The 12,589-nt window shown below is 43.3% G+C and overlaps 2 protein-coding genes across 2 annotated transcripts in view; one reads left to right on the top strand and one right to left on the bottom strand.

Moving 5' to 3' along the window:
• Positions 1-7,018, bottom strand: part of coro7 (coronin 7) — a 105,298-nt gene extending 98,280 nt beyond the window's left edge. The window contains exons 1-6 of the mRNA XM_071473625.1: positions 6,701-7,018; positions 4,203-4,299; positions 3,720-3,800; positions 3,440-3,510; positions 2,600-2,786; positions 1,432-1,508 (exon numbers count right to left, since the gene is read on the bottom strand). Of these exons, the coding sequence (XP_071329726.1) occupies positions 1,432-1,508; positions 2,600-2,786; positions 3,440-3,510; positions 3,720-3,800; positions 4,203-4,299; positions 6,701-6,955 (768 nt within the window). The 5' untranslated portion in view covers positions 6,956-7,018. The remainder of the gene's footprint in view (positions 1-1,431; positions 1,509-2,599; positions 2,787-3,439; positions 3,511-3,719; positions 3,801-4,202; positions 4,300-6,700) is intronic.
• A 196-nt stretch (positions 7,019-7,214) lies between these two features.
• On the top strand, positions 7,215-12,224 carry dnaja3a (DnaJ heat shock protein family (Hsp40) member A3a). Its single transcript, XM_071473629.1, has 11 exons — positions 7,215-7,473; positions 8,114-8,250; positions 8,343-8,426; positions 8,585-8,791; positions 8,923-9,075; positions 9,164-9,311; positions 9,823-9,887; positions 10,150-10,278; positions 10,399-10,514; positions 10,717-10,814; positions 11,158-12,224. Exons 1-11 carry the CDS (start codon positions 7,230-7,232, stop codon positions 11,175-11,177), a joined length of 1,401 nt encoding a protein of 466 aa, XP_071329730.1. The 5' UTR covers positions 7,215-7,229; the 3' UTR covers positions 11,178-12,224.
• Positions 12,225-12,589: the final 365 nt, after the last annotated feature.

Raw genomic sequence — 12,589 nt, 5'->3', positions numbered from 1 at the left:
GGATTGGACCCACATGTTGGCAGGCCCTATTTGCTTTAATAAGCTGGATTGGAGAGATTGAAAGGGGTCCTCTGGGTTAAATGACACCAGAGCCCAACAGGAGGCCCCCGGCTCTGATCTCGGCTCACATTTCCCCATGCTCCCTTTCTTTTCAGGTGCCTTGTTCTTTCAGACTGCACTGAGGCCGATGGTAGCTCTGCCGAGGATGATTATCCTGTCAAAGTAAATGCCATGATTTGGATGTAGACTGTGATGGGTGGAGTAATTTGTTACTTGTCAGAGCAAAACAAACAAGGGGGATTGGCCTGACAATCATACCTGTTAAATACGCACATGTGGTAGATTTTTGTGTCAAAGTTTATTTCATCTAAAACACAAGTTTGCTCATCAGGCATTGTGTAAAGTATACACCAGAGGCTTCAGGCTCATTTTCACATCAATCAGTCGATGTGTGGTTTCGAAAGGATAGATTGAGTGATAGAGAAATTCACTCTGGTGCACAATCTGAGGGTTAAAACTGTGCAAGCAAGCCCCACTAGCTTTCCCTATAATCCAAATACATTCATGAAACAATCCCACCTAAACTCCTAAATCCCTTCTTTCTCTGCCCCCTACTTTTAAACCCATACCACCCCTGTCCTTCCTCCTCCTACACAAAATATTAACAACCTAATGGAAAGCCCCTCAAGCTCTGTGATTGTTTCCTGATGACACAGATGAGAACAGTGCCATATGGATACATAAAAATCCAGGGAGACTTTCTCTCTTCTTTGCCTTCCCCTGTTCGACACATAACTACTGTACATGTCAAAGGAATTACAGTCTTCAGTTCCTCATTAGACTTAAACTTGCATCAGGGGACAGTGGGGCTCAAAGTGGCGCACAGGGCTGTGTAAAGGGGATAGGGCGTTAGGGGTCAGGTGAGATCAAGACAAAACAAAGCCATGATAGATTTATCCCTCACATGCAGGCGTGTGCCCTTATTAGTGCCTTAATTGCCAAGTTACTACAATTTCCAATCTGATGTCATCACTATTACCATGCTAAGAGAAATTGGCTATTATTTCTTTTACGTCATAGGGTTTTCCAAGTTTATTCCGTTTTTCCTGTAAAGAACTGCTCACTAATTCTGATCCAATGTGTGATGTGATCCCCACCCTTTTTATGAGTATCACCCAAGTTGACATTTTGATGAAATAAACCCCATAAGAGCAGATAAGGAGTCACGGTGTCCAATGAGAGGTATGCTGCACTGAATGTGAGCCACTGGCTGCATCTAGTGGTCACACATTGTAACTACAGCAAACAAACCTCCATCCACACACAAATAAAATTGATGAGAGAATAAAACAAAATACAACTATTCCTTTATGAAAGGTGAAGTTGTGAAGGTCATTGCAATATATCTGAGGCAGTGTGACCTCTCCTCACCTTGCAGGAGGAAGCCAGCAGGGAGCCGTCCTGTTTCCAGCTCATGCTCTGCAGCTGGTCACTGTGCTGCTCCAGAACTGCAGACACACACATCAACATCAGACAGGTGAGAGGAGGAAAGGACTAGAGACACAATGCTCACGTTAGTAAGGGACAAAAAAAATGGCAAAAAAAAAAAAAAATCATGGTAATACAAACAATGAACACAGAATGACTGCACATACACAAAGAACATGGATATCTAACATCTGAGAGGTCACTGCAGGAAAAACGCAGGGAAGAGGTGAAGCTATAAAATCAAGCACACAAGATTCAGAAAACACACAATTACACCAAAGTGGGGATGATTTACACCAAAGAATGGCTCATATGTCCTTACAGTTCAGGCATATGAGAGAAATTATGAGCATGATACATGTATTAGCTTGCAGTGCCTTAAGTGAGCACAGCACAGCTTGTATGAATTGTTCAGTTGCACTATAACATCAAACAGATGAAAAAAGCTGAGATGTGCACTTGTTAAGACAGTTACACACAAAGTAGTGCGACATGAAATTAGATAGTGGAGAAAAAAAATAAAAAATAGAACCCAAACACATATTCATTGAAAGATAGGTTTGTATCGTTCAGCGCTTGTTCCTTAGCTGCGTATGAATGGTGACAGTGATGAAAGACAGTGTGGAAGGCGGTACAGCTCATGAAAAGTTGGATCAGCAGTGAGCAGTAGCAGCCAGACCAGCTGTCATGGGATGGGAGGAGGGGGGGCACAGTGTTTGTGGGAGTGGGGTGAGGCCAGAGGATAGTGACAATATCCTGAGGCCAGTCTGGGGAGACTGGGACCAGGACTGCAAAACCAAAACATTACCTCTGCTGCTCCGGCACTTAGACAGAGCCACAGGGCTGTAAAACGTAGGCAGTGTCAGTCAGACAGTCCCCAACGAAAGGAAGGAAAGCAACCACTTCAAATATATGTTTATGTTACACATAGAAACAAAATCGACCACAACAAAACTTGAAGACTAACTGACAGAGACTGAAATGTTAAATGTAACAGACAGTGCAGGATGTACGACAACGAGTCATTTTCTTGTGATGTGTGCTTTAATTTGAACTGTGCGCACAAACGAATGCCTGTACATGCTCAGCTCATGATGCCAGCTGTAGCTACCTGCTAACGGTGCTTCCTGGCGGCTGGTGTCCCAAATCACAGGAGACTTTGCAGTGGCGACAGCCAGCAAGCCAGAGGAGGTGGGGTGGAAGTGCACCAGCTCCAGCCGGCCCTGACCTGGACGCAGGGTCAGCTCTGGACTGCTGGGCTGCTCCAGCTCTGGATCGCACAAACGCCACAGCTTCACCTGCACACACAGAGAGGGAAATAAATAAAATGATATCAAATGATGGACAGTTTACAATTCAAAGATCAAATCTATCTTAATGGATGTAGTCTTTACACCTCCGTGAGTTCCTGCTCTTTTGAACATAAAGTTCAATGTATGTATGCTCAGACATACTTCACAAGTGGATGCATTCTCTCAGTCTCACTCTAATTTCACTTGCTCAGCACCACCAAAGCTGGTGAAACAATTCGCCCAGTTGGCAAAAGATAAGAGGGGTGAAAGTGAGCTGCAGATGCTGGGCACTGCAGACCACTCCGGTGTGTGTGCTTTATGTCTGTGTGTGGCGATAGTTGTGCGTGTTTACACAGGGCTCTGAGGTAAACCAAGCTGCTGCGTCTGAAGATGCAGGACCACACTCAGCAGATTCCAGTAAGCCAGGGCACCTGTGTCTGAGGATTATATGCTGAGAGGAAGGAGGCTTCAAAAGGTTTAAATAACAAAAACCAAGGCGGTTCATACTGCAATCAAAGTCCAGCCAGGAACAACAAAGCCTGGGAGGATGGAAAATGCACTTCACTGTAAGTATACCTCAGCAAAATAAAGCAAAATCAATACAGAGAGAGACAGAAGGAAAGAGGGGACAAAAAGAAAGACAGCATCGAAGAGCTCACCGTCTCATCTCCAGAGCATGTTGCCAGGAGACTCTCATCAAAGGGAGAAAAGTCCATATCAGTCACTAGATCTGGCAGAGAGGAGGGAAAACAAATGGAAAATAAAAATTAGATCTGGGTCACAGCTGTCCAGGTTGATTTCATTTCTGAGCCAAGACAGAAAAAAAAAGTTTCCTTTTGGGTGGAGTGAGGATATTTATGTAGAGGGAAGGGGAGATGGAAGAGACAGCAGGAGACTGCAACAAAATACTGTGCTGATAAAGGTATGAGGAGAAACTACCAGAATGACAAGAAAACTGGGTGACTGTCCACTGTCCATCTGAGCCAGGTTTGACTGAAGACAAGCCCAGCATACCTCCACCTGTAAACACAGGAAACATCACACACACACACAGACCATGACATCCATCATACTTTAAACATGCACTCCCAGAGTTTTAATAGTGCCAACTAATGGCTCAATATCCAAAATTCCCTCCCAGCTCTATTAGTCACTACTGGGCACTGTAACTGAATTAATGTATATTTGAAACAATAAAGCTTTAGCAAAGAAAAATAAAGCTTTGGTAAAGAAAAATCTGTCTCTCTTCTGTTTTTGGTTCCGCTTTCTCTTTGATTTTAACTTGATTCGGCCTTCCCCACATTCTCAACTTATTAAACGTGGACATTTGATTAAACACAAGCAAATCTGGGTTTAAGCTATAGAAAGTGGATTCATCTGCTTGCATGAAACAAACCGTTGAGCACACTTTTATGGCCTTACCAGCCTGCTCGGTGTTGAAGGCCACCAGCTTGGAGTTCGCTTTGATGTGGTTTCCCTGGCAGGAGAAGGAACCAGGACGGACATTGTTGATCCATCCCTGTTTTTCAAGACATAGAGAGATGAAACAGAGTAAGGATAATGCACATAGATAACTGGGATCAGACAAGACAACACTGAGAAGTATAGGTATCATTCAGACTGAGTGTTCCCTCAGACCACAGTGTAATGGAACTTGACAAATGAGTAGTGTTTAATCCTAAGTGTTAACTTGACATGTGTGAACAAGAGCATACCAGCAACCTACGCTGAAGAATCCAATAGAAAAACGTAGCTCATGTGTTTCATTATACTAAAAAGCACATGCAACCAAGTTGCTTTCACAACTAGACTAAAGGAAGGACATAAACAGGAAGGATCTGGCTGAGAGCACACACACATAAGTGCCTCTGAATGAGCAAAGTGTTGAGGAAGTGGAAGGGCTCCCTGCGTTGCACAGCACAAAAAACTCTTAAAACCTCTTTCATAACATTAACAAGGCAAGAGAGCCAAGAGGACAGAGTGTCTGCACAACACACTCCAACAGCTACTGCCTCGCTGCTCCCCAGATAATTGTTAGACCAACCATGACAGACATTTGGCCTACAGAGGGCACTTAACAGCTAAAACAGCTTGGTGAGGAAAGATGTATTACTGCTATGTTGATGCACACGTGCATTTTAAAGCACACTTCATTTTAAGTGTGCATCTATTTTCACATATTCTGTATGTGTGTCTGTCAAAAGACAAGTAGACAATAAATGCATGCAAATGTGCGCTGATGTATCAGATGCTTACACCCACACTGTGTGGTGTCAGTTTCATTTGGAAGATCGATTGGAGCCACTGATGCTAGTACATATCATAATTTTATACCGTTACAGCTTTAGGGGCGGGGTATGCTAAGTAGGGGTCCAAGTGCGTCACCAGTACCACGTTTAGGCCCCACCCAAAAAAAAACTGCTCAAAACAAAAATGATGAAATACAGTTTAACAGTATAACTGCACAATTCAGTACCACACAAGTTTCACAAGTTTCACACATTTTCAGGAATAGCTCTGCAACATATACACTGATTTTATAAACAAATCTGTGAATTTGCTTTACAGGATCTTTAAATAACACTCCTTAACTTAACTTCTTTTAATTTTAAAATGTTTGTATTAGTCATTGTCCATAATATTAGTCATTTCCATTTTCTGATTTCAAACAGGTACAACTATTCCACTCTATCAAATGCATTTTTAAGCCTCCAGAGAGAAATGGGCCTCTTGGGATCCTGCATGGATACTATTAAGGGCACTTTATCTGTTATAAAAGGCTTGTCATTCCTACTAAATCAATTTGGATCAACATGTACAATATATGGTATGCTGATCACCTTCTGTTATGAATCTATCTGCAGGCCTATGATTAGAAAGAGCTACGGCACCAGAGACTGTGTTCAGGGGACTATAATAGGACACCTGCCAAATGAGGCACCAAAATTCATTTTTAGACCACGTTGAGATCACTCTCTCTCACTATGTGTAAAATTCAAGATGTTCTAGATCATCTGAGGAGAAAATGCCACACCCATCTTAGCTTGCATGTCTCTCAATCCCTATAAACCTGCCTCTCTTCTCACTTGCCCCATGTTCTCTTTTGTACACTGTTTAACTGACAGCTCCTGTCACATGACTACTTGATTGGAATAGCCACAACCACACATATTCACTGGTCTGCTGTATAAAGGGCTAGTTGAACATTAGCAGCAGCTGCTGTCTCGATCCTGTGCATAGATTGGAAAGATACCAAAACAATCCAGGCATTTCACTGCCTCAGTAAAAACGAGGCAGGGGATTACATAATACACCTGAGCCAGGAGAGCTGCAGGGGTTGCAACTTGAAAAAATGGGTCTAGGGGAGGACAAGGAATGGCAGATGTGCATATTTGTATGCAAGGCACTCCAGTCCAGTCCAGACAAGCCGCCTCTTGCAGCCTGCAGGACAGCCATCACTGACAGAGAGGCATCTTGATAATAATATCACTTATCACATTTGCCATTCAAATGTGTATCTTTCCTTTCGGCTGACACGGAAAATCTGTGCAGACAGATAGTGCTCCCGAGTGTGTAATCAAAAACTGTTGATTACTGAAAATCTATGAGAAAACCCAGCTATAGTATGATGGCATTATGATGGACGTCACTGCAACATCAGATGTAGGCTAGCAGCTCTATGCAACCACATGGCTCGCAGTTTTTACTAGTAGCCTTTAGTTCGTATGAATATTAGTGTGCGGATTCAAATTTTCGTGTACTTCTCTCAGTACTATGTAGCCTTCCAGATGCAGGAAGTTCAACATCCCTTGCAGGCAGGCAGGCGCTCCCCAAAACACCACTTCAGTAGCACAGCTATTAACCAGTGCTAATGTTAGCTAGGAAAACTGGCTCTTTCCAGACGCTTGCGAACTACTCACATCTTTCTTGGCAATTTTCGGGGTGGTGTTTTTGAATTTGGAGGTCTTAAAGCGATTCATGCTGCCCCTCTTAAATTGACTTTCGTGCCTTCCGGGTGTCTCTGTCGAGCTGGTTAGTACTCTGCAGAGGGTTTCTGCTACAGCTGACAGCTCAGGCTCTCCGAGCAGTGTACACTCGCTTTGCTCCTCAGGGCCGTCCGATTGGGCGGACTTTTCCGTTTCACACACAACAGAACGCCCGCCCTTAGCTGCCATGTGCTACCCTCTGTATTAAAACATGTGCATCCTTTTTTTTTTTTTTTTTTAACTTGTCACTTGTAATGCTCGCCTGCACAATGAAACTGGTAACGTTTGGATTCAATCGTAACTTATATCTGCTGTAGCCGCCCGCGTAGAGTTTAAAAAAGGGAGTAGGAATTTTTAAGAAAAACTTTTTCAACTCGTTTTTTTTTTTTTTTTTAGACAGTGCATCATCTTGAATCAATTAGACTATCTTTGCGCTGTCGGCGACGCCCACTCCGTCCCGGACATGCGCAGTACCTCCGGAGAGGCGGCTAGTGAAGGAATCATGGCGTCCTCGGCTGCCCGCTGCTCCTCACGCTGGATTACAGTTATCGCGTCCTCTGGACATCGTCGGGCCGCCGGTGCTGTTGTCTGCACCAGCCATGGAGGGGTCCGCAGTATTTCTACAGTGGGAGCGGAGAAACTGCGGCGAGGAGGGAGCCTGGTGTACGGCGGGGCAGGGAATGCGTTGACATTGAGAGGACTGTCAGGTGAGTGGTGTATTAGCCGTATGGTATTGGCCTGGGCTAGGCTAGGCTAGGCTAGGCTAGGCTAAGTTTAGTTTGTGTAATTTCTGTTTTCGTGTGACGCAGGGTCGGACAACCTGGTTAACATCGGCTGATAACGGCTCAAACGAGCGTTAAAGATAAGATGCGCGAATTTGCTTTCATATAAGAGGAGATAGTTTATCAAAGGTGATGTGATCAGTCTTGCTAACTTTGCTTTGCAGTCATCAAGTTGAATATGCCAGGGGTCGATGCCTGGGGCACATTGTATTATATGACCCGTCAGACTATGTGACCTGATTAGTCAGTTGTTGCTAAAATTTGCCTTTGGTTATGCTATTGGCAGCGTTATTAGCATACTGTTTATCCTCAAACATATCATCTCCGGCTCTACAGGCGTTTGTGTTTCTAGAATCTTCTTACTGTAAAGCCGGTTAGCTTAACATGTCCATCTTTTACAAAGAAGTGTTAACTACCTTCATTAACTTGACCAACAGTGAATACCAATAACGTGCAAAACAAGCCAATTCAACTGTCAGTTGTCAGTCGATCTGCATGCAGCTGTGATGCGGCTCTGTTCTGCTGGAATTACTTATCATTTTACCCTGTTTTGACACATTTGCAGGTCTCAAATCTCCACATGCTGTCTGCACACTGTCCTTTCACACAAGTGCCCCTGCTAACAGCAAGCAGGACTTCTACCAGGTCCTTGGGGTACCTCGCACTGCAACCCAGAAAGAGATCAAGAAAGCTTACTACCAGGTCTGTTCCTGCCGGCCACATGTTTACAGTTTGTATTGGTTCTCAGCCAGTTAGTCATCACAGTAGTTGATAGTGTGTTGTTTTTCCCTCAGATGGCCAAAAAGTACCACCCTGACACCAACAAAGATGACCCGCAAGCCAAAGAAAAATTTGCTCAGCTGGCTGAAGCTTATGAGGTTTGATGTCTGCCTTTATTCAGCTTTCACTTGACACATCTACTGCATATCTGTTCCCACAATTATGTGTTTTTCTTTGGCATTTGTGAATAGGAATAGACATCTCTTCCACTTCAAAAGTCGCATCAGAAAGATAAATGAACCTTGCCCTCTCCCAGGTCCTCAGTGATGAAACAAAGAGGAAGCAGTATGACACGTATGGCTCAGCGGGCTTCGACGCTGGTCAGGCTGGTGGTGGACAGCACTACTGGACTGGACAGACCAGCAGCGTGGACCCAGAGGAGCTCTTCCGCAAGATCTTTGGGGAATTCTCAGGGGGACGTGGGTTTGGAGACTTCAGCGCCATGTTTGATCAGCCACAGGAGGTTGGTGGGATACTGTAAAATGGGAGGTGAAAATAAAGCCAAGGAGTGCCCTTGATTTTGCTTTTGAGAACTCATTTTTTATGTGCATATTTAGAGTGATGAGTTTCTGGCTTCCTCTTTTTCTGGCACAGTACATCATGGAGCTGACGTTCACTCAGGCAGCAAAGGGGGTCAACAAAGAGATATCTGTTAAAATAGACGCAGCCTGCCAGCGCTGTGATGGTAAGGGCCACGAGCCAGGCACCAAGGTCCAGCACTGCCACCACTGCAACGGCTCTGGCATGGTAAGCGCTCTGACACCCTCTTCATAATGTTCTTCAAAGTGTCTATGTGTTTTGTATTATCAAACGCATGTATCGTCCCCATCTGTAGGAGACAGTGAATACTGGCCCGTTTGTGATGCGCTCCACGTGCCGTCGCTGTGGCGGCAAAGGCACAGTCATTTCCACTCCCTGTCACTCCTGCCGCGGGACAGGACAGACCAAGCAGAGGCAGACTGTGATGGTTCCTGTGCCCGCAGGTCGGTCTCACTCAGCTTCCTGTTCCACTCAGTACTGTCAACATTCTCTAAATACCAGGGATTTTTTTTTTCATTTATCACTATTGGTGAACATGAAAAGTCACCTTGCAGCATATTGCGCCAGAGTCATCAGCAACATCTATCTGCTCTGCTGCAGATTTTCCTGACTTCCTAGATGTTGTTTGAAATACTCTTCTGAAAATCTTCCCCCACATAACGAATACACTGCATGATGAAGACATGTCAGAAAAAATGGACTTTGAGCCTTGACTACAATTTAATCTGTAGGTTTATGCTGTTCTTCACAAATCATAATGATCATAAGAAAAGTAAAATTATAACTTATCCTTTAACCTTTTAAAATGTTTTGTGTATGGAATGAGGCTGACCCTGCGTCTGTCCACCTTTCAAGCCTACAGACACTCAGGGCTTCATACTCAAAAGAGAGATTTTTACATTGAACTTGAATATAAATGATGTACACCACTAACTGCTTTGTTGTGCTTTTAAGGAGTGGAGGATGGTCAGACAGTCAGAATGCCAGTTGGTAAGAAAGAGGTCTTCATTACATTCAGGGTGAGTATCTGCATCATCATCATCATCATCATCATCATCGCAACAGTGTAAGAAACCCAGGCCAGAAATAAATGAGCTCTCCAGGAAGTGCATGTTCACCTCCTTAATGGGATTGTGTCGTACGTCTGTGTGTGAACGAGTAAGAGGCGCTGAGCTATCTGAGCTCTTTGATTTGGAATGAACACACTGCAGATAAACTGTGGTGTACTGCTTTTTGTTAACGTGTTTGATTTATTGAGATGTGTTCCGGTTTGGGATCCAGGTCCAAAAAAGTCCAGTGTTCAGGAGGGACGGTGCAGACATCCACTCTGACCTTTATGTCTCTGTGGCACAAGCCATTCTGGGCGGCACGGCCAGAGCACAGGGCCTTTATGAAACGCTCAACTTATCAGTAAGCAGACACGGACATTCTCTGGGGAAACATCTCAAACACATAATGCCACAATAACAATATAAAGAGGCAACTAGATCATTTTAATTTGATTGGTGTTTCTCCCCCCCTCATCTTTAGATCCCTGCAGGCATCCAGACAGACCAGAGGATCCAACTTGCAGGGAAGGGAATCGCTCGTGTCAGTGGCTATGGCTTCGGAGACCACTACGTCCATGTCAAAATAAAAGTACCCAAGTAAGTCTCCACAGACAAACACACATATTGTATATATCTTTTTTGCTCGTTTTATCCCTTGGAGACATGAAACGGCCTTGTGATTCTAGACTATAATAAGTCATAATATAACTTACTATCTAGGTCTAGAAGAAATTTTATTTATTTATTTTTTTTTTTAATCCAAATCACAAGGAACATAAATAAGTTGTTGTCTCTGCAGGACACTGACGGACAGACAGAGAGCTCTGCTAATGAGCTATGCAGAGGATGAGACGGAGGTGGAGGGGACAGTGAACGGTGTCACTACCACTACCACAGGTAAGAGGAAAACTCTGCGCGTTTCCTGTTTTCCTTTACTGAGATGGAGTTTTTAGGGAAGGAAGGATTTAGTTGTAAACCTGGCTGATGCAGTGTTAATCTCTATCCAGGTGGGGGCAGCAGTGGTAAGCAATCTGAGCCAGGGCAAAGCAGGCAGCAGAGTTGAAACAGACTAAATTAGTTCCTAGTATTAATCCCTGTGTGTTCAGCTTGATGTCTGGTCAGTCTATGGGATATCCCAAATGTCTGTCTGCAGCTGTTTTCTCTGTTTTTTTGTTTTTTTTTAAACTGATATCACCACAAAGAATCCTGCCTACAACCCTTTTCTTTTTACATCTTCAAGGTAAAAGATCCTGGAACTGAGAGGCTCCATCAGCAGGTCAGAGGGCAGAGAGGAGGTGGAGGGAGCGTAAAGCTAAGACAGCCACATTATGGAAAAAGGAACAGAGGTGTGAGAAGTACTGGAGGGTGGCTGAGGCCTACAGGGGTTCTGGATGGATCAGTACGGGTCTACCTGCCATTTCCTGCAGTAGATAAAGAAGAGGAGTTCCTGCTCTGTTCCTCTGTTAAAGTGGATCCACACAGAAGAGGATGTTTCACTACACCAACCACATCTGGAAACATGATGATAACTGAATCCATGCGCACAAAACAAATTATAGCATTGACAAGGACTACAAATACATTCTGAAGTTTTATTTAGATTATATGGCCCTCCTGTTTTTAATCCTTTTGTTAGGTTTGCATTGGTTTTGTTTTCATGAATGCTCCTGAAACTCTCAGCACTGTCAGTCCTTCCAGGTTGAACATCGTCAGACTCCATGTTTACTTTTGAGTTTTAGGTATTTGACAGTGTGGAGGAGTGTCTCCCATGGTTATTGTGCTCTTCTCTCTCTGATGGAGGATTAAACTGTGGAAATGTTGGGCTTTCCTGAACTATGAACTCTGATGACCCTAACTTGTCCCTACCTTTGCATTATGGGAGAGAAATCACATATGAGGGGGGGGTTCTGAACCACAATTACATTTGTACATAGACAGTGGTACTTCATACATGCAGCATTGTGTCCTATAGAAGAGATATACTGTACAGCTATAATAAAGCTATCGTCTGAAAAGCCTCTGTTTTATATAAATCACTAAAGAAATAACATTGTTTGCTTAGACTCTGTCTAGACATTAATATATTGAACATATGTGTGCATATACAGTTCACCGAATTTAGATACAATAAAATGCAACACAAAATACCATTAAACTCCCTCCAACACTGTGTGAACATCATAAACACCACACACAACTGTTTTTGTAGGCTTATTGTATTAGAGTACATTGAATTGCACAGGTGTACCTAATAAACTAGCCTGCATTTTTATTTATGAATAAATCTAGTAGCATTATTGTCAGTGATCCTGTGTGGACATTCTTTCTTCAACAATTTTGAAGATAATGAGACAACTTATTTTCCAATAAGATGATGATTTGTTTTATATAACATGGTCTATAATGTCCAAATGACTGTCTTTCAAAAAAATCTAATGTAATCTCAATAAGCAGTAATCTAAAGTGACAAATGCATGCAGCTGGATTTTGTTCATATTTCTGTGCAATTAATGAGCAAAGCTCTTATTAGAATAACAAGTCTAAAGCCGTGCTAGCTGTCCTGAGAGCACAGAGGTGCTTTGAGTTGCATTAGTATTGTCATGAAAAATGTAAGAGGTCCGTAAGTGGAGCATAAATGTCTTAACCAAACTGTATAGCAATGCAGCCAGTAA

The sequence above is a fragment of the Trachinotus anak genome, unplaced genomic scaffold, assembly GCF_046630095.1.
Source record: "Trachinotus anak isolate AG129_WGS33_773 ecotype Australia unplaced genomic scaffold, CSIRO_AGI_Tana_v1 ptg000003l, whole genome shotgun sequence".
Taxonomy (NCBI): Eukaryota; Metazoa; Chordata; class Actinopteri; order Carangiformes; family Carangidae; genus Trachinotus; species Trachinotus anak.
Note: the sequence above shows the minus strand (reverse complement) of the source record. Positions and strands in the feature narration are given on the sequence as shown.